This window comes from Scleropages formosus, chromosome 17, assembly GCF_900964775.1.
Source record: "Scleropages formosus chromosome 17, fSclFor1.1, whole genome shotgun sequence".
NCBI lineage: Eukaryota > Metazoa > Chordata > Actinopteri > Osteoglossiformes > Osteoglossidae > Scleropages > Scleropages formosus.
The window spans coordinates 23354688-23375719 of record NC_041822.1 but is presented as its reverse complement, the minus strand read 5'-3'; the positions used below and the strand labels follow the sequence as shown (position 1 = coordinate 23375719).

The 21032-nt window shown below is 50.2% G+C and overlaps 1 protein-coding gene across 2 annotated transcripts in view; it reads right to left on the bottom strand.

Moving 5' to 3' along the window:
- Nucleotides 1-2720: 2720 nt before the first annotated feature.
- The window catches only part of LOC108921911 (ral guanine nucleotide dissociation stimulator-like), a 35178-nt gene continuing 16866 nt past the window's right edge, over nt 2721-21032 (bottom strand). Inside the window, exons 2-17 of one of the 2 annotated variants that reach the window (XM_018731649.2) lie at nt 13282-13586; nt 13104-13190; nt 12782-12975; nt 12402-12523; nt 11261-11476; nt 11071-11174; nt 10877-10961; nt 8883-8960; nt 7961-8047; nt 6880-6912; nt 6663-6784; nt 6466-6561; nt 5694-5916; nt 4454-4705; nt 4128-4242; nt 2721-3612 (exon numbers count right to left, since the gene is read on the bottom strand). In XM_018731649.2, the coding sequence (XP_018587165.2) occupies nt 3437-3612; nt 4128-4242; nt 4454-4705; nt 5694-5916; nt 6466-6561; nt 6663-6784; nt 6880-6912; nt 7961-8047; nt 8883-8960; nt 10877-10961; nt 11071-11174; nt 11261-11476; nt 12402-12523; nt 12782-12975; nt 13104-13190; nt 13282-13586 (2295 nt within the window). In that variant the 3' untranslated portion in view covers nt 2721-3436. The remainder of the gene's footprint in view (nt 3613-4127; nt 4243-4453; nt 4706-5693; nt 5917-6465; nt 6562-6662; nt 6785-6879; nt 6913-7960; nt 8048-8882; nt 8961-10876; nt 10962-11070; nt 11175-11260; nt 11477-12401; nt 12524-12781; nt 12976-13103; nt 13191-13281; nt 13587-21032) is intronic. The other variant, XM_018731650.2, reaches the window with a different exon arrangement.

The window sequence follows — 21032 nt, the reverse complement described above, 5'->3', positions numbered from 1 at the left end:
AGTTCCATAAAGCAGACGTCCATCCTCAGAGCTTCAGACACATGATTTATCCACGAGGTCTTTCCATCTGTCCTTTGCTTTGTGGTAGCCCCAGGCAATCCGATCCCGCTTTATTCTGAACTTCAGTTCAGCTCGAATCTTCAAAAAAGGCACCATAAGCTCCCTTTTCAATCCCTTTTGGACAAGGTTAATACGTGCATTCCACAAGTTGCTTTACTTACCTTGGGGGACAGTCCCTTCATAATATTATCAAAAGTCAATCAATGCCATCTCGCCGTCTAACTCTCCGCACAAGGGCTCAACCAATGACCAGATTGTCCCGGCAAAACCGCAATCCCAAAAAAACGTGTACCAGTGTTATGAGTTGCAGTTGTCACATTGATTGACATGCGTCGAGTCCTCCAGCCTCCAGGTGAGGTGAGGTGAGGATCGTAGTTTCCACACGGCACGATGGGGACTGACCAGAGATTTTCATTTTAAGCTCAGTAAAAAGCTCTACCAGATAGAGTTATTAAAATAAAAAGACTTGTACATTCAATGCAAACAATATTCTCGTAATCTTGGGTTAACTTTTTGTGTGTCTGAGCTCTGCTGCCACCTTGTGGCTGTATTGGATTGCGCATCGTCCGATACCCGAGTGCAGCGCAGATCGGCTGCGGGTTCGACCCTTTACTTTTATATACTGTATTTACCTTAGATTGTTTTCCCAAGCCGCTACAGCGATTTCTCCTTTTATACATCAAGGTGATGCTGTATCGATCGAAATACCTTGATCAAGAGTACTCAAGCAGGAGGTGGGATTCGAACATGTGTCCTGCTGTAACTGCTGCTACTGCTGCAGCACCTCCCCGACAGTTCGCAGCTGCAAGGTCTGCTCTCCAGTCTCTTTAGCTGCACTCTCATACTTCGTGTGATGCAATTTATGGGGATGAATTTATCACCAGGTTCCCCTTACAAGAAAATGCAAAGTAACATTTTAACATTTATAACAATGCGCAGTAATATTTAATTAATGCAAGAGGTACATGATTAATTAGTACGGTTGTCGATGTTTATATGTGTGTTTAAGAATTACTCGCTTATGGATGCGAAAGTTTTATTTTAAACAGGTTGAAAAGTCAGAAAGAGCCAAGATTCTCCACTGTTGCCTCGGCAATGAACTGAGCTGCACTGAGTTACATCATAGAAACACATGCAAATCACTTCATATTTTGTCAACGAGACAAAACTTATTTCTGACCGGGGAAACTGAAAAGTTTTGAATTGCTTTGTAAACGTCTTGCTGGTGAAAATGTGAATTTCAGCAGCGAGTCTTAAACACCAGCAGCCGTAAGGGAGCGTGAAATCTAGAAGGTTCTTCCGTTATTCTTATCACCCATCAGTCATTTCCGAATGTCTTTTTCACTCATTTTCATGACCACGCACCCGTGTTCAGTAAAACTTTGTCCTTTTCATGCAACTGTCTGCACCCAGTCTTTTGAATCCCCAAAATAGGAGTATAGAAATGTAAATGTAGTATAAAAATGTAAATCTTTTCAAGTCAATAACAGGACCAGCCTCATAACAAACTCATTGTTCACAGTTTGTCTAACACTTATTTACCTGGAATTTTTCTCCAGACAATGATTTATACAGCAGAGTCATTTTTACTCTATCAGTTCAGGGTAAGTACCTTTATCAAGGGCGCTACTCCAGGAACTGGGATTCGAACCCAGATCCTTCGATTGCATGATAACTGCGCTAACCACTACACCGCCAACTGACCCTAACAGCTTTTTTTTTTTTTTTTTTTTAATGCTGGATTTATACGTGTGTCTGAATTATTGGATTAATTATTTGCTGTCATTGCATTTTGCTTTTTTAAAATACTTTTTCCATCATCAATTTTAAAAATGTCACTAGTTACAATTACAGCTGAGCTCTGAGTACATAAGCCAGCAGGACAGAGTTCTTACAGAGATGTAAAAATGCGACGTGCACGTTACTGACATGGTAAGTAAGTGTTTATTACATGAAGTTGTCTCCAAAATTATAAACAGCTTTGATAGGCCATCACTTCATTGTAAAAAAAAAAAAAAAAAAAAAAAAAAAAACTCCATGAGACACAGAGCATCGCTGCGCCACGGCAACCAGGAGCGAGGGGGACCCACATTGGCTCATAGAAATGTAGTGTTTATATGTACACATTTATATACAGATACATTCGCTGGTAATTACAAAGGAAATAAAAAATATACAATGCTACACAACGATGCTATATTCAAAATCAATAAATAAAGCCAGGGCGGAGGAACTCGAAAAGGAAGACGTTTTAAAGAACGTTTCATCTTTTCTTTCTTTGTACAAAAAATAGAAAATTTCAGTTTTTAATTCTGAGCAAAAGAAAAACGGCACAAGGCTTTCGATGATATTTGCAAAAATATCCCACGGCGTGAGAAGAAAGCAGGTTTCCTGTGCGACGAGCAGAGCGGTTCTTGAGCGCGTCCTCAGAGGCTGGGGTTCGAGGGAGCCGTCGCCGTCTGTGGGGAGAGCGGCCCTAGGCCCCCCTTTCGCGCACACGTCAGTCGTGAGTCTTAGCCGCTGCCATGGAGTTCGGGGACCCGTCCGCCACAGTCCACCTGGGTTCTGTCCAGGTGCTCTGGTTTCTTCCCACAGTCCAAACGTGTTTCAGGTGGACTGGTCACTCTAAACTGCCCTTAGTGTGTGTGAGCGAATGAGCGTGTGTGTGATTGCCTTATGATGGACTAGCGTCCCACTCAAGGTGTACCCTGTCTCACACCCTACGTTTCCAGGATAGACTCCGGACTACGGCGACCCCGCATTGGGCAAACGGTCAACAACAGGCGAACGGGACAGGAAGTTGGCTATGACTTCTGGGAGAGATCCAGGAAGGGCCCCATGGGTCTGGAAGAGCCTGCTGGCCTCAAGCTTTTTCTGCTCGTGATGGGATGTTCAAGTCAATACGTTCTAGTTTCTAGCATTTTTTCCAGAAAAAGGTGAGCGAGACGTTTCCGTCGTTCCGCTTCCCTCGACGTTCGCGCTCAGAAGGCCACGGGAAGCGAAATCGGCCCACGGTGGTGGGGCACCGCGAGGAAACGGCAGACCTCATAGGGGTGATGGGGTCATGTCAGGACACGGGGCTCTTTCTCTCCGTCACGGTGCTGCGTTTCCTTCCGGAAAGTTCACACATGTGCATCCTGCTACGGCGCGAAGGTAATTTCCAGCGACGCCCCTGCTGTCGGCCCCTCTTCCAGTAAGGACGCTCACCGACGCCTCCTCTGGGGCAGGACGGCGTCCACCAGTCCCGTCAGCATCTACATGGCGCTCCTTTCCCAGCATGCACCGGTGCGTCACCGGCACAGCAACGCCGTTGGCGCGGGATCGGCCGGAAGGGAACGACCGGGTGCGGGGGGGGGGGGGGGGGTTTCGGGGCGCTTCAGAAGATGACCTTGGCGATCTTGAGTCCCTTCTGCTTCATGCGCGGCAGCGTGGAGCTGGCGCCGCTCTTAGGGGCCTTGGCCTTGGCGGGTCCGCGCTTCTTCAGCACAAAGTCGTAGTTGGCCGACGAGTTCATGGCGTAGAACACGTTGGCGTTGTCCGGGATCTTTAACTCTGGGTGGGCGAAGCGAGGCAGACGGGGGGGGGGGGGGGGGTCAGGTGCGGGGTCTCACGTCACTCGTAAAGATCGCCCGCGCAAAGTGAGGGACCGCCTTAATACAACTCATTTCCGCAGCGTTTACAACTTGTGTCTGATGATTCTAATCGATAAATGAGGAACGCTGCGTATGGGGGGGAATCGCCAGCGGATAGGAGTTTGTGGAGGCGACGTGCTGTATTTTTGGCAAATTTAAATTAATTTTCCTTGTAGCTGACTTAATGAAAACATTTAAATAAAAAAGTATTGCAGTTTTTTATATTCTAGCAATATCCAAGGTATGTTATTGAGCTCTTATTGATTTTGACTTTGAGTTACAAACAAAATGAATTGCGAACAGACTGCTGTTCACAGCTGTGTTTGTAAGCCGAGGAGCCTCTGTGTGTGTGTGTGTGTGTGTGTGTGTGTGAATGGCTGTTACCTCACAGCCAAGTGCCCGTCTGAGGGGTATCACTGAGACATCAAGGCTCACCTTTCTCCTCGGAGATCTTCTGCAGGAGCTCGTAGGCCTCCGGAGCCTCACGGTCCAGGTTGTGTTTGACCATGGCCTTCCTGATCACCGCCGGAGTCTTGTCCTGGCTCGTCACCTGCAGCACGCAGCCGGAAAGGCACACATGCCGAGTACTGCGGCGCACGTTCCTCGCCCCCCTCCCCCGCCCCCGTACGCACAAATGCAACCAAAAGTGTAAAGCAATCTGAGACCTTTTCTGAAAGAGCGACCCAACATAACACCGAACGGTTTATGGCCATTCCTTAATCCAGGTGACTTCAAACTGGCTCCGCCCCCCAGCCGCTCACCAGGATGCTCTTGTACATGTTGCCGTTGTCCAGGTCCAGGCTCACGCGGATGATGCAGCAGTCGTCCGCCTGCTGGTTGTAGAGCGGCAGCGAGAGGGACGAGTAGCTGGAGACCCCCGACACGGAGCGCTTGTGGGAGCGAGACGCCGTCACCGGCGTGGACGACACGGAGGAGGACGAGGCGCTGCTGGAACCCGAGCCGGAGCCCGTGCCAGAGGTGTCCAGGGACGAAAGAGAGGTGGACTCCCAGAACTGCCCAGCAGGTGGCGCCAGCGATGGGAAGGGGGAAGAGGAGGAGCAATTGGTTAGAAAAGCCATAAAGATGACACGGATTACTGCCTTGACCATGTTGTCGTGAGGAACGACCGAGTTCGGGGCGCCGCGCTCAAGGGCGTCAACGATCAGCGATGGCGGTCGCTCCGAATTTTTCTCGGACTCTGACTCATGAGCGATTCCCTGTGGCGATGCCGCAATTTGGCGGAGTAAACAAGCTCGATTTTATCATGCCGGACAGCGCTGGCGTTTCACTCAGCGGTTTGGAACGCTGGGCCGGGCACCAGCCCACGGTTATAACGGACGGAAGTGACCGTGAGCGACCGTCTCTGGGCTTTTCCCGGGAAATCTCTCCGAATTCTGGGAAGGGAGTGTAAAAATTCCCATTTACTGTCCAAACAAGATGGTAAACAGATCAGAGTCGCCCTGCTCCCACCGCCTGCCCCGCGGTAAAGCGAGGAACAGGAAAGGCAAGTTGGTCTTGTATGGTTGAGGGTCCTGTTAAGCAAACAAACAGCATCCAAAAGAGACAAGGGGGCAAGAGAAGGTCCGACTGCACTAAGGTCTCCCATCTGTAAGGTCAGTGGGGTTGTATGTTCTCGGTGCATGGCCAGCAGGGGGCGTAGCAGTTAGAGCTGTACACTTGAGCACAGTACTTACCCTGCACTGACACAGTGAAAGTTACCCAACTGTCCAAATGGGTAAATCAGTGTAATTAGCTCAGTGTGCAAATCTAACCTTATAAGCGATGGTGGACAAAGAAGTCAGGTAAATAATGGGTTATTAATAATTAATAATGGATCTCAAGGTGTAACTCTAGACACAGGGGGCAAACAGCCAGTGATTAATGTCTTCCATGGCCGCCTGCCTGTCCCTGTGGTGCCGAGGTGAGGATCCACACGTAACCGTGACTAGAGTCTCCCCACGCTGAGCCACAGCTCCCCCGCGCGCCGCTCCGACCCCTCACCTTTTTCTCGAGGGCATCGGGTGAGTCGGAGATGAAGCCGACACTGACGTCCTCCGCGTCGGAGCTGCTGGAGCCGGCGGAGGTCACACTGAGGGAATCGACCCCGTCGCCTGCCCCGGCCGCTGGGCCCCCCATGTACGCTCCGTAGCGTAACTGCTCAAAGGACTTGGAGTGGGGGCTCCCGGCACTGGAGTAGTTGGGCTCTGTGGTGGTGGGTTGACGACTGGGTGGAGAAGAAGACTTTACCTGAGACTGGGTTTAGGGGACTTAGAGCTGTTATAGTAACAGATTTTACAGTAATAACATCCATCCATCCATCCATGTAACTATTCCACCAACCAACCATCCACCCAGCCAACCAACCAACCATCTATCCATCCATCCATGCAACTATTCAACCAACCAGTCATCCATCCATCCATCCATCCATTCATCCATTCATCCATTCATCCATTCATCCATCCATGTAACTATTCCACCAACCAACCAACCATCCATCCACCCAACCAACCAACCAACCATCCACCCATCCATGCAACTATTCCACCAACCAACCATCTACCCAACCAACCAACCATCTATCCATCCATCCATGCAACTATTCAACCAACCAGTCATCCATCCATCCATCCATCCATCCATGTAACTATTCAACCAACTATCCATCCATCCATCCACCCATCCTATCAAAATCTCCTGAGAATACTATGTGGTAACCACAGGGGCAACTGTAGATGAGCAAACAGCTGAGAGGGATCTCAGTTACACTCACTCGCTCCACCTCTTGATGATTCCCGTGTTCTTCTTGGCCCTCAGTGTGTTGCTTGCAGATTCTGACAGCGGTTCCACCTCGCAGGACTGGCTGTAGCTGTGGACGCAACAGGGGTCCGTGTCAGGGGTCGCTTTGGCTGTGTCTGTGGGCGGAGCCTTCAGAAGGCTGGAGGTCAAAGCATCGCGATCCTGCCTTACCTCTCCGCCTCGGTGAGCTTCTCCACCCCGGAGAACCATTCCTGGAAGCAGCTGTCCCGTCTGAAGTTGTAGTTGTTACACGCCAACTGCAGCAGCTTGATTTGGGCGATCACCTCAAACTCCTGCAGGGGGGTCGGGGGTCACAGGTCAAGGGTGAACACCTCTCAAGAGAACAGCATCTCGCTCGTCACATAAGACTGGAAAAGGGGTTCCTCACCTTCCTTCTCTTGTCGAAGTTGATCAATCCACCCTGCAGCACAGAGACAGGAGGATTCAGGACGTATGAAACGAGCACGAGTCCAGGTCATTATTATAATAATAATAATAATAATAATAATAATAATAATAATAACAACTTTATTTATAGTGCAAATTTCACAAATAAATGAGTAAACCCTTGAAGAAAACAGCATTACGATATGTTAAAAAATGTTGATTAAAAGCATCATTTTTAAGATGTTTTTTAAAGCAATATGCATATTAATAAATCACCTTATCAGTCAAATTACACTCATTTAATGCGGTGCATATTTAAAAACGAGACACGATAAGGCGCCGTGCAGGGGAAAAGATCCACTTGCTCCGCGAGGGAAAACGAAGGCGCCTTATAGGGAGGGAGCGGGAAACGAATCGGTGAGAACAAACCCTACTCATAAGTGCATATTAATAATGTATCATTTAATAATCAATTTAATCATTTAGATTAACCACGGGAGGTCTGGCGTTGGTCACTGCGTTCTATGGCACCGGCCCAGTTGCTGCACTGGACATGCAGAGTTTAGTGCGGGCAGCAGGGGGCGCAGTGGTTAGAGCTGTCGCAGGTTCAAGCCCCTCCCATTTATTGAGGTTCTTACTGATTCAAAACAAATGACCCTGCTGTCTACCTGGGTAAATCACTGTGAAGTTACCTAACACTGTAAGCCACCTTGGACAAAGGTGTCCGGCTAAATGGAAAAATACGAATACATGTATAAATATGTCTGCATAACTGTACTTGTGAGCAGAGGTTGCTATGGGGGGACACCGATGCTGGACCCTGGAATGAGGTTCTAATCTGAACTCCTTGAGTAAAAAGTTCAGCTTTGTCAGGGTGTAATCGGGGTGTAAAACTAAAGAGTTTCCCCCGCTGGACTGTTGATAAGGACCTCGATAAAGAGCAACAAATCCAGCGTGAAGCTGCAAACTGAGCGGATCGTTCCGGATAGGAGCGTTCGCGGTCCGCACTTCACAGGTAGCTGAGGGTGGAGGTCACAGCGATGCTGGGACGCAGAGACCAGCCGATGGGAAGCGAGCCGTACCTCCACGTGGTCCTTCATAGCCGTGTCCATCATGACCAGGTCTGTGAGGAAGGTGCCCAGGTAAGGGATGGTCCCCTGCATCACTCCCTGGGGGGCAAAGGGCCTTGTAAGTGACAACGGCGCGCACACACACACACACACACACACACACACTGCATATTCAGGGGTTCCGTATGTCTCGCGTCCAACCCAGCAGTGCAAACGGTCCAATGTGAGAGTTGGACTGAGGACGTCAGCGTGGGAGTTTTCAGGAAAATGTCACAAGAGACAAACACATTCGCCACATTCAGTTTTCTCTTCTGTCATTTTACTCCTTTTGTGTAAATAAAAAATAATAATTAAAAAAAAGACACTGCGATGAAGGGACACTGGAGACTGACGTAGATTGTAAAGGGCAACGGACGGAAAATGTGTAATTAAACCACGAATTCAAAAGAAAACACAACAAAGCACTGTTTCTCCATTAACCATTACCTGATAAATGTCATCATTTCCATGTAATTGAAATTTAATGGTGTCCAGTTTTCAAACTTTAAAATGTGTGGGGGGGGATGTGTCCACATTTTAACCACTAGTTGGCGCTGCGCTCAAAATATGCAGATTTCATCAAATTAATTAAAAGGATAAAATGAAATCTTTTTTCTCGTAAGCCTTCGGTTATTCGCAAGCTTAAATTATGACATTCTGCCGTAAATCCGCTTCAACGGCGCCTGGCCGAGTACCCACAATGCCGTGCAAATTGAGCGGGAGGTGCGAATAAGGGCTTTAAACTGGAAGGGGGCGGGTCCGTGTCGTCCGCTGCACGTCCGCTCCCGCCGGACCGATGAAGGGGGCCAATTTTTGCAGCTCGGTTCTTCTACCCATCCTCCCCGTCCCGAAACGCACCGCTACCGCATCTCCGCCAGCAGGGCGGCGCTCTTACCAAGTCCCTCTGTTGCTGGTGCCTCTTCTGGGCTCTTTTGGGGTTGATCTCCTGGGTGGCGAATTTGGAGGTGCCCTCCTGCCGAGAGGGGGACGCATTTCACACCGTTAATACCTTCAGCCCAGCAAACGCACACATATATGGAAATATATACTTTATCGATTCATTCGTTCATTTATTATATATGAGCTAAACGTGGGACGAAAACGAAGGCCGGTCTCAACACGCAATATGGTCACTACGGTGATGTTTTAATTAATTGCTATTTTTCGTTTTTTATTTATTTATTTATTGCTGTTATTATAATGATGTATTGTTTGAAAATGGCATTTCTACTAACAAAGAAGAGCTGCCTTTCGTTTTTTTAAATTTTTTAACGATCGCTGGAGAAGGGGTCATTCGAGGATGGACGGACGGACGGCTTAAGGCAAATATTTGGAAACGGTGTAAAAAAATCCATTAATTTGCCGTTTCAAAAATGCGTATGGAAGAAAATGTCAGTGTTTTCTTTAGGGAAGGAAACACAGCAGGACATGTGCCAAGATACACGTAGTAGGTGTGTTCTGGGCCATTTTCAGGTCCTATGGTTACAGGTTCGAATCCCACTTTTAGTACCCTTGAGCAAGGTGCTTACCCTAAATTACTCCAGTACAAATACCCAGCTGTATAAACGGGTGAATAACTTTAAGTTGCTTTGGAGGAAAGCGTCAGAGAAATTAATAAACGTTTTTATCTCATATTTCCTGCACGTGGGGGCTCTATAAACAGGGCGCTGAACTATTTTGCCCCTTTCGGCAGGAAGAGCCCTTATTTCAGAGCGAAACGGGAGTTGTTCTCGTCAGTCTACGCGTGTTAAGTGTGTGGGGGGGGGGGTGTCGTGCACTGCCTGTCTTGGGGAGATAAAGTGTAGGGAGTGTGGGTGTGTGGGGGTAGCCCCGGGGATCCCTGACGCGCTATCTGGCGGGGTTCTTATCGCACCGTCCAGGGCATCAGTGACATCAGCAGGGATTCCCTCTGCTCACCCCCAACCCATTTCGCACCCGTCGGGCCTCCCAGACGTGAACCCGGCACTTCGTCTGCAGTCACACCGCTCTATACGCATACGATGTGTGAGGACTGCTGCTAACCCCACACACACACACACACACACACACACACACACACACACACACACCTTTCTTCTTCCCTTTTCCTCCTGTCGCCCTCATCATTTATCTTGCTCTTATTTCCCTTTTTCATTTTTTAAAATAATTTTCTTCCCTTTTGTTATTTTTAAATGCTAACTTTTAATGTAAATTCCTCTCTTCTGTTTCATTTTAACGCACCATTAGAAGTGGAAATAAAAAAAATTATTTGCACAAGGTTATTATCACTATAGTAAAATAAAATAAGCACAGTATAATTTAATTGTAAGATGATGGTGATGATAAAGGCTATTATTATTATTATGATTATTATTATTATAGATCCTACAGTTTTCAGCAGACTTCCACTGCAACCTCTGATTAAAGAGAACAGGTCAGTCCAGGTGATAAATGGGTGTTTCACAGCTCCTGGGCTCCAGGCTCAGGTGTGGGTTTGAATCCCAATCTGTGTGGAGTGTGTATGTTCCCCTCATATTTCTGTGATTTTCCTTCAGGTGCTCCTGTTCCCTCCCACAGTCCAGAGACGTGTGTTTTCGGGTGAGCTGGTGACTCTAAACTGCAATAGCGATTGGGCGTGCAGGTGTGTGTGTGTGTGTGTGTGTGTGTGTTACTCTGCTGTGCTGTAAAAGGGTGAACGATTATAACCAGTTCAGCACAGTGTGTGTATGACGATACGGGAGCTAAACACTAGGCAGTAAAAGCTAACAATGACTGGTGGTGAGCAAACAGGAGCTTCCCTGCGGCGCCCAAAGCGCAACAGGCATTTCGACACGACGGCTGAGTTGGATGTGAATCAGCGGCTACCCGTCGCGCGTTCCGATTGGCTCACGGCTCGGCGCCGGCGCTCACCTTGATGAGCAGCTCCCGGCTGAGGGAGTGGTTGTTCTCGTCCGAGAAGATCTCCGAGAGCTCGTTGAAGATGCGAACGTCCTCCCTGTGGGGGGAACCGGAGGGGGGGGGGGATCAGCAGAGGGAAGGAGACGGCGTCGGTTCGGATCAGCAGACGGAAGGAGACGGCGTCGGTTCGGACCCCGATTCTCTACCTGGACACCTCGTCCCAGGTGCGCTTCAGCCGGTGGAGCGAGTTGCACTGCAGCGCCGACAGGATGGCCCGCAAGGAGGAGAAGTTCTTCAGGATGCGACACTCCTGCGGAAACACGAGCGGGGAGGTGAGCGACCCCGGCCCTCGCGCCCCGGCCCCCTCCCGGCGCACCGGCGGGAACGGCGCCTCACCCTGGCCACCTCGATCCAGCGCTCGATGATCTTGGCGCGCTGGGCCGGCTTGAGGGCGCGCTCCTCCAGGCAGGTGGCGATGACACAGTTGGTGACGCGGTTGAACTGGGCCACGGTGGCGCGAACGCTCGGCGCCAGGTGCTCCTTGCCCTTCTTGTCCCGCTGCGACCAGATGCTCCCCAGGCAGTGATACGGCACCACCTTCTTGAAGAGCTCCTGGCAGAGGGACAACGAAGACCAGCATGTTCACATGTGATAAATGCATTAAATATTATTATTATTATTGCTGTGCAGTCATTTAATCACTACAGTGATAACACAAAGTAACAAATTTAAAGTTCTTGTGTGCATTTTTGCGTCGATTATGATTAGTTAAACTTTACAAATTACAAAATTACCACTAGTTCTTGCAGAGTGTCAGTTTTAGTTCGGTACTTTACAGCCATTGGAAGGTTCTGGAAGGCACCAGAACATTCCAGAAAGTTTCAGATGCTAAAAGGTACTGGAATATTTGGTGCCTGGAACCCGGTGCCAAAATTTGCTCATTTCAACAATGTGGAATATTTTTTTTAAAAACTGACATCTAGCACAAAGTAACATCAAAAGTCTGATTAATGCAACAAAATTGAATTGAAAATGCAAAAAATTCGACACAATAAAACTTTTGTTACATTGTGTCTGTCCATTATCAATAACTGCTTCTCCAATGCAGGGTCTCAGTGGTCCAGAGCCTATCCTGGAGGTATAGGGGATGAGACAGGGTACACCCTGGACAGAACACCCATCCATCACAGGGCAAACACACACAGCCATCACTCACACACACACTCTGGGTAATTTAGAGTCACTAGGACACCTGGAGTACCCTTGTTGGTGGCCTATGGCCCAGGAGGGGTGGAAGGCATAAGAAGTTCCCTGGAAACACATGTCTTTGGACTGTGGGAGGAAACCAGAGTACCCAGAGGAAACCCATGCAAACTCCCCAAAGATTGGATTCGAACCCATGTCCCAGCGCACCAGAACTACCTGCTGTGCTGCCTGGCAACGATCTGACGATGACCCTGCAGTTACTGAGTCTCAGGATCAAAGCGGAAAAACAGGAGCAAACATGACGGGGCGCCGTGTTTGTGGCGACTCTCACCGCGTCCATGAGCGTGAACTGCTCCGCCACGAGCACGGGGTCGAAGGACAGGAAGTCGGGGCGCTCGTCCTCGAAGCCGCTCTCCTCCAGCATGGAGAAGGTACAGCCGCTCTGGTCCGACACTGCGGGCGCCGACACGGGAACAAGGTCACTCGCACACGGCGCATATCCACTATATATCGATTTCGTGATTAAATCAAGTGACTTACACTGATTTACCCATTTAAACAGCTGGGGAATTTTTACTGCATCAATTCAGGGTAAGTTCCTTGACCAAGGGTGCTACAGCAGGAGGGGGGATTCGAACCCAGGTCCTCGAAGCAGAAGGCGACTACGCCACCCGCTGTTCTGCACTACCCCCCAGAAAAGCAGGTACTCACCGTCCTGTTGGGGCTCCTGGTACTGCCTGTGGCGGAACTGCGCCAGCAGGTTGCAGGCGCGTCGCTCCAGGTCCGAACCGGGGAAGTGCAGCTTCAAGAAGGAGACCAGGCGCTGCAGGCAGCTGTGCTCAGGTGGACTCCAGAAGTCCTCAGAGTACTGGTCCAACCAGGCGCCCAGGATGGAGGAGACGGCGCTGCGGGATGGGAAACAGGGGGCGGAGCTCAGCGCCAAGTGGCACGGAGGGCAGGGAGGAGCACTGTGTGTGTGTGTGTGTGTGTGTGTGTGTGTGTGTGTGGGGAGACACCACAGTGGGGTTCTCACTTCTTTCGCTCCGTACAGTCCTCCTGTGCCGGTCTCTCCGGCGCCGCTTTGGGCCCGTCAGGCCTGCTCTGCTGTAGCCGGGCATGCCTGTGGGGCAGGAAACCAGAGGGGTGTTTCCCGGGGTGGATGCTGGGGGTGCGCGGTGCTACGCGGTGCAGGCGATCGCCGCCGCACGTACCTGTCGAGCAGCAGCTCCAGCACCTGCTTGGGCGTCGCGAACGAGCGGTACGTGCACAGGAAGATGGTGACGTAGGTGGAGTCGTTGCCGCGGAAGGCCGACACCATGTACTCCACCAGCCGGTCCAGCGTCCCCGCCTTGATGGTGCGCACCTTGCACGTCTCGTACAGGCTGAGCGCCGCGTCCGTCTCCACGCCCAGCCAGCGCTGGCCCTTGCTGGCCGTCTGGTGCAGCTGCACTTTGCGCAGGGTGATGGTGTAGACGGCGCCGTCCTCCACCTCTTCGCCGATCTCCTGCGTGGAGCTCTGTGGGGTGAGGATGGAGGTCAGCAGGCGCGCTCGGTTCATTTCGAATAACCGTGAGCCTTTAAGCCCCGCCCCTTCCTGTCCACAGCGACCTTAACTGACCCAGACCGAGCAGTGAAACGAACCGAACGTGTGCGCAGCTGTGGCAGCTCTAGTGTTTAGAGTCATCGCGGGGTTCGAATTGCCGGTCCCGCTGCAGTACCCTTGATCGAGGTATGTAACCCTGAATCAATGCTGGTGTATAAATGGGTAAATCAGTGCAAGTAGCTTAGTGTACAAACCTAATACTGCAAGCCCCTTGGAGCATGAAATTAATTTATATTAATTAATGTAAATTTAAACTGTGACCCAAGACCTCTTTAATAAATAACCAGATTACGACTCTCAATAAGCAGCGAATAAATGAAAACTTTCTTAAATAAGAAGTTATTTAATCCCACGTGGAAAGTGAATACATGAGGAATATAAATATATATATATATATATATATATATAAAGAATGTAAAATATGTCCATTCCCAGTTCTGTGTATCCATCTCTTGAATATTCTTATTTATGGTGCAAGGTGCGAGGGGTGGCTCTGGGGGTGGGCAGGGGGGCAAAGTAATTCAAGCGGACAGAAGACGCTGCCCCAGCAGAGTACCCTAACCACAAAGTGAGTAAAACGGTGTGTGAGGACACTATCAAAGGCCTTTCACTGTGAAACATAACTTTTTTTTTTACAATAATAATAACTACATCTTTTTAGTTAAGGTTTCCTCCTCCATTCTTTGCCTTTCCGGTGAGGAGGAATACTCAGTTCCCATAATGCCGTTCTTTCCCCACTCACTGTTTGATTCATTATGTCTGATTTGTAGGATAAAACCAGTATCTGTGATCTCGTATGACGCGGCAGCAATTCACCCCCATCGGCTGCCGCTGGTCCGTGTCGGTGTTTTCCAACAAGCAGCCGAAAATAAACTGTCCTCCACATCGGGCCCGTTCTTACTCATCACGTCCGTCACCCTCCTTCTGTGTTGACATGGCAGTTTCCACGACGACCAGGCCTGTCAGCTCTCAGACAGGGCAAAGCCTACATGGTGACATACTGACATTTTCACCCGCATGGAAACAACACCCTTTCTTCACGTCTGCCATCGCAGTTACAGCAGTGGTACTTATCTCTTTTCTGCAGGAGCACAGCTCCCTCTGCCCCTTAGAGCTGCTGAATCCCTCCCACATTCAAGAAGGGTCTCAAACCCATCTCCTTCAGAACCACATCTCTCCTAATGTCCTGACAGCTAAATCAATGAATGCAACACCATCTGCTATGATTATCTGTGTATTTGCTATTTGAATGTCACTTCAATAGGAGCTACTGGAGGGATGTGAACCAGCAACATGATGGTGTCAGACACACAGGCTGTGCTGCCACATGGAGAAAAGTGTCTGGTAAATGAATAAATGTAAATATGGAAGAAAAACTTTGGAAAATAACAACTTTGCTGCAAACACGAGGCGAGTTGCGGGGAAAATAGCTCAGTGTGGCCATAGCCCGGTAGTTTGTTTAAAGTGTTGCCGTAGCAACGGGGAGGTACCTCCCTCAGGGCCGCGGGAAGAAGAGAGCCACGGCAACGTGGAGCCACGGTGAGCCGACTCAGCAACCAGTCACGCATCCGGCATCCACCTCCCTTTATAACAGACAGTGACCAGGAAAACAGCCCCGCCGCTCTCTTACATTTCACGGCTAATGTGGGCCACGTAACCTAGGAGACGGCAGGATGCACAAGGCCGTCTGAGGAAACGAGATGGAAAGAATTACTCGAACTCTCATTTTTACTTTAAATTTCTTGCTCGTCTTCTTCACCGTGTCATTTAGAAAGATACCACAGGAACCTTCTTATCTGATTCACAGGTACGAAAACTGAACTTGAGTTTATTTCCAACCGCTTGTGTTCAGTCGCCTCTCGGCGGTGGGTGTAACTGGCCACGCGGGGAAGACACCCTGATGTTAACGCTACTTCAGAACTAGAGAATGGAGATATTTGATATCAGGCACTGCACACACACACACACACACACACACACACACACACACACACACACACACACACACAGGCTTGTGGTTAGCAGCTGTATGTTGCTACTGGTCAATTATCCACCACAATGACAATAATTTTCGCTTCTGTTTTGTGATCAGTGCAACATCCCAGTGTTGGGGGGGTACAAAATCCATCATTTTCAGTGCCTGTCCCCACCACGCACCTGCCCTATCTTGACTCACAAGCCCAGTGAGTCACAGCCTACACCCCCAGTGCGGGAATATCCCGGCCGCAGGAGTCGGAGCTCAGCACAGGAGTGCAAGATAGACGTTCCAGAGCAAAGGTTCTTAACCGCTTCTAGGCCCCGGACCCTTTTCCGAACCTCATCCTCACCCTGAAGCCAATCCATGGCGCTGCCAAGGAATCCATGGTCCCCAGGTTAGGAACTCCTGTCCTAGTGCCAGAAGCCGGGCTTTTTGGGGGTTTACCCCGGGAGTGCGGGACAGGATGGGGCAGACTTGGGGGGGGGGGGGGGGTCTCGGGACATAGACTTTGTTTCTTTTTTGACACAGTGCTTCCCTGCTGGAGGTGCTGCCTGTTTCCTGCCAGCGTGTCGGAGATGATGAGAGGCGGGAGTGTGGTTCACGGGGGGACGCCGGGACGCCGTGGATTATAGGGGTCTTTAAACAGCTTACAGCTTTGCTCTGACAATGTGGAGCAATGGGGGGTGGAGCCTATCCAGTCCAGCACCCCTCGCAAATCCCCTGGTCTTTGAATTCCTATTCAGTCGAGTCTCTAAGAAGGAGGCTTAGACTGCTAAGACACCCTGTAGATGTTTTCCTGGAGAAAGACTCCAAATAGGTGTCTCCCTCCATGGTACAACAGCAGGACCCTTCCCGAACCTGCAGCTGCTCACACGTCCAGCTCCTTAATCACTATGCAGACAAGTCAACGCTAATTCCTCCCGAGTTCAACACATTTATATAAGGAGAGCCTCATCCCATCACATTCCTCTGTCGGCCGGTCGAGGAAACCGAACTTCCGGAAGGTGACAAAACCACGTACTCCGGGGCGATGTTCCGGGAAGGCGGCGTGGATAAGAGAGCTGACTTGCAGAAACACGAAAGTGACTTGAAGTAAAAGTGAATAAACCGGGCATGTGACCGAAAGAGGAAAAGAAAGTAGTTTGATCCAAAAGCAAGTCGAGTAAAGGAGAAGCCCGTTCTGAGTAGCGCGGCCCACGCAAGAGCCGTGAAGCAGAAGTAGAGCGTTGGAAAACGTCCCGAAAGAGTCCACCGGAGGCGTGAGCGACACGCCGAGAGCGACCGTACCCGTTACGCAAAAACACGGGACAGAAACTGGGTGGAAGTTCCCTCCGCCGCCACGGGTTCCCCCGGTCAAAGCATTTCCACAAGAGCGGGCCAGTAAAAATAAACCGTAGCCCAAAAAATCCTCCCAAATGCGGGTACCGTGTTTCACGGCGAGCGACGAGAGCCAGATCCTGCAAAGAACAAGGGGAAAAAATACACAAAGAGCGGTAGAGCACAGCAAACACGGGTTGAACTTTGGCATCTTCTGGGAGAGAGCTTCTTTTTTTTTTTTATCTTTTCGGGCTCGCTGCCAGGATCGATGGGATGTGTTGGTCGAGCGGCACGAGGCCACGTTTACGGAGCCAACGGGAACTCGCGTGTTTTATCTCGCACGCCCGCACTGTGAATGCCTTTCACCTCCTTTGTGGTATTCTTAACCAAAAGCTGGGATTTGCTGCCAGCGGAAGGGTGTTTCAGCCATCGAGCTGCGCTGCTCTCCGCCCGTCCCAGTATGGACTTTGTTTTCATGCGTATCGCAAACCATTTCCATTAAATCGGCACGCCACCCATTCCTGTGGTCGCGTTTCTCCCGACACATTCGCGTCTGTTTTCGTACCAGGCGCAGCTGACCCCGATGTCAGTTTTTCGGCACCGAAGCCATTTTGCCGCCGTGTTTTGACTGCCGGGTCTCCTTGAGAACTTCTGGGCTGTTGTGGAACCTGCATTTCGGAGAAGCTTCTTCCCAAAACCCTCGGCGGCACACGGAGTTCCTCCCCGAGTCGCAACATCCCGCCAACGGGTCCGTTCGTTATCGCAGCGGCACCTGCCGATCCACCTCGATAATAAACAAACCCCACCCCATCCCATCCCACGCTCGGTCCCCGTATTATCCAAGTGTTTTATCTGCGGCTCGAGTTGTCATTCCACGAACGCTATAAAGCCCGACTTATCTGTGCAAGAATTTCAGGTCGGATCTCATACTCAAGGGCGCATCAGTAGCGCCGCTCCTTCACGGCCGAACTTTGTTACCATGGCGCTGCTGGTTGCTTGGTCGCTGTCGCATGGTGATCCCTGAAGGCATCGGGACGGTGGCGCGACAGCAGGTCGACGATGGTCATCGTGGTATAGTCGACATGCTTACAGAATCCTTGATTTTTGTTTAGACAAGGAGTGTTTTCCGTGGGAAGCGTAGGCTTCGCACCCCCAAAATTGTCCCGAACCGTTTATTATGAGCACAGTAAAACTAAGTTGTCATGGATATTGTTACAATAAAACTCACGTGGCTGTTCCCATATCATTATGATTCTTGGTGATTTGTAGGTAATTCAAGTTCCACCGGGATTGCGAGGTTCTTGTTTCCTGACGTCACACATGGTAACCAGAGCCAGTAGATGCGACAGTTCACCACGGAAGTTCTCCCCCTAAACACATCTAAACTTTTCTTTCATTTTTCCAGCAACATAAGCAACTGTCACTTCTGGTTTGGCCAATTCAGCAGATTAGGCTCACCTGAGCCCTGCGATTTAGGATGTGAGCAACAGAGAGATCACATGGACCTAAAGAAACTTCCAATACCCTTCGCTGAGAGTACAAACAAAAGCCCGGGTGGCGAAGAGTGTGACCCGTGACCCACTAACATCATGATGGGATGGTGGGGGTTTGCTTCCTGCAGGGGACGGCGCTTGCCGACAGTACAGCGAGACTGTGTTTCGTTTCCCCGTTTACTTTGCTTCTCCCCCAGCTGCATTCTCATCTTAGAAAAGATGCCGCCCACGCTGAGGACCCCCCCAAGGGACCCGGCCAGATTTTTTGTCAGCCAAGCAGAAACTCGCTTCGCCACGACACTCGTGATCTCCGTTATCGAATAAAGTATGAGCTATTATATACCGTGAACGTAGATAAGTCCAAATGGACCTACTTCGAATTGAAACTTTCCAACTCGGAGTCAAAGACTTGTAGAAATGTGGATATAATGCCTTTAGATACCGCCTACTGCTCCCCGTGACTCCGATTAACAACAAGCTGAGATTTTATCCCCGCTCAATTTTTGGCAGAGTTTTTACAAACGACCTATGCAGTATAAGAGGTAGAGATTTTGATTCATTCTCACAACCTGTCACCGTCCATATGAGGCCCTTTTGCACCTGTTAGTCGCTCAGCCCCATCTGACGCCTTTACTCCCCTGGGGGTAACTCAATGTGTCCCAGCCCTGTCTTACAAATGACCAGAAGTTCAGAAGCATGTCAGTCACTGCGGAGACGGGTTCATTGCATTTAAAAAGCACGAGCCACAACAGCCACTCACACTTCTGCTGATCACACAGGGTAGACATGGTTTACCCCACGAACACAGTGATCAGGGGTGCTGCTGGAAAACAAAACAACCAAACGTCCTCTTTGGCCTTGCAGTTTTCCTTTGCTTGGACGACTCTGGCGGAATGCATTTTCCACAAATTCCACCAAGCGGAGCCTCGTCTGCCTTCGGCACTCGACTTCCTTTCCAAGCTCCCTGACCTCTTTTCTCTAGCACCGGAGAATCACAGGCACCGACTGGCTGTCGAAGAAGGGCCATATTGTGGCGAACATAGTAAAAAAGTCAGGGGATTTCAGATTTCAAGTTTCCCCTCCGGCAAATCTCTTCTGAGTGCAAAGCGTACCTCGTGCCAACTGCCATGGGTACGGCTCAGGGAACCGGGTCTTTCTCCCGGTGGTACGGGACAGGGAACGGGGTTTTTCACTCGGAGGTACGGGACAGGGAACCGGGTCTTTCTCCCGGCGGTACGGGGCAGGGAAGGGAACCTTTCTTCCATTTTTCCTATAGTGCTCCTCTGACGGACACGGCCAAAACCAGGTCACGGGTCATGAGAAACAGGGGCACAGGTTCTTCTACACAAACACACCCTTCCACATCAACACACATCCCTCCGAACAGACACGCTCAAATAGCCGGGGCACGGGGAAAGGTGGAAGGGGGGGGGGGGGGGGGTTCGGTGTTACTCAGCACTTTTTTCTGGAAAAGTGGAGAGCACAGTTTTCTCCTTTTGGAGCCGTGGTTTTACTGCAAGGATGGGCAGGAGAGGGTAGATTACAGGCCAGTGAGAGCGGTGGTCACGTGGGTGGACATTTGGGACAAGCTCACATCGCAGACCTCCCTTCTGAGCACTTCCACCCCCCTTGCTCTGTTTTTCTCATTGTGCTCCCCCCCGTCGCTTCCTGCGCAGGAATCCGAAAGAACAACAAGTCTGCGGGGTAGGCAGGATGGCGAAGAGGGAGGAGGGGAGACGGAGGAACAAACGACAGAGGAGAGAAGGACCGACGTGCAACTATCTCTGAATCACGTCAGAGAAAGTGGAATGACTTAGTTGCATTTCAGCTTCCCTAAGTGAACCGCCACGAGGAACCGAACGCTTTCGTTCGGTTTTGGTGAAAACAAGTCGAGTCGGCGCTCTCGACCAACGCAGAGTCAGCTCTACCAACAAAGTCTTACAAAGTAACCCCGTGATTACCATGTCAGCTTTGCCCCCTGCAGCGATGGCACAAATCCTCCCTCTCCTCACTAAAACCCTGCTGTTCAAATTCTCATTTCTCATCATTGAACTCATACTGGCTTTAAAATGAAGCTCTTACAAAAGTAAATCTCATTTACGATAAGCTCGCGGGGGGGTGCGGTGGCGGAGTGGGTTGGACCGGGTCCTGCTCTCCGGTGGGTCTGGGGTTCGAGTCCCGCTTGGGGTGCCTTGCGACGGACTGACGTCCCGTCCCGGGTGCGTCCCCTCCCCCTCCGGCCTTTCGCCCTGTGTTGCCGGGTTAGGCTCCGGCTCCCCGCGACCCCGTATGGGACAAGCGGTTTCAGATGGTGTGTGTAAGATGAGCTCGCAATTTGGAAACCACGTCCTTGGAGCCCTGCTTCTGGCCAAGTCATCGTATGACAGCTACCGCAATTTTTATTTTATTTGCTTTTTTTGATAGTACCCAATCCTTTTGAGAGAATTATCCCTGAAGAGTTAAAACGGGCAGCAAAACAGATTTAACGCGGAAGCAAAGCACCCTTCCAACAAGCCTCGCCTTCTGCCTCTGCGCCGACCCAAAAGTGCCCCGATGTTGCATCGGCTCCAA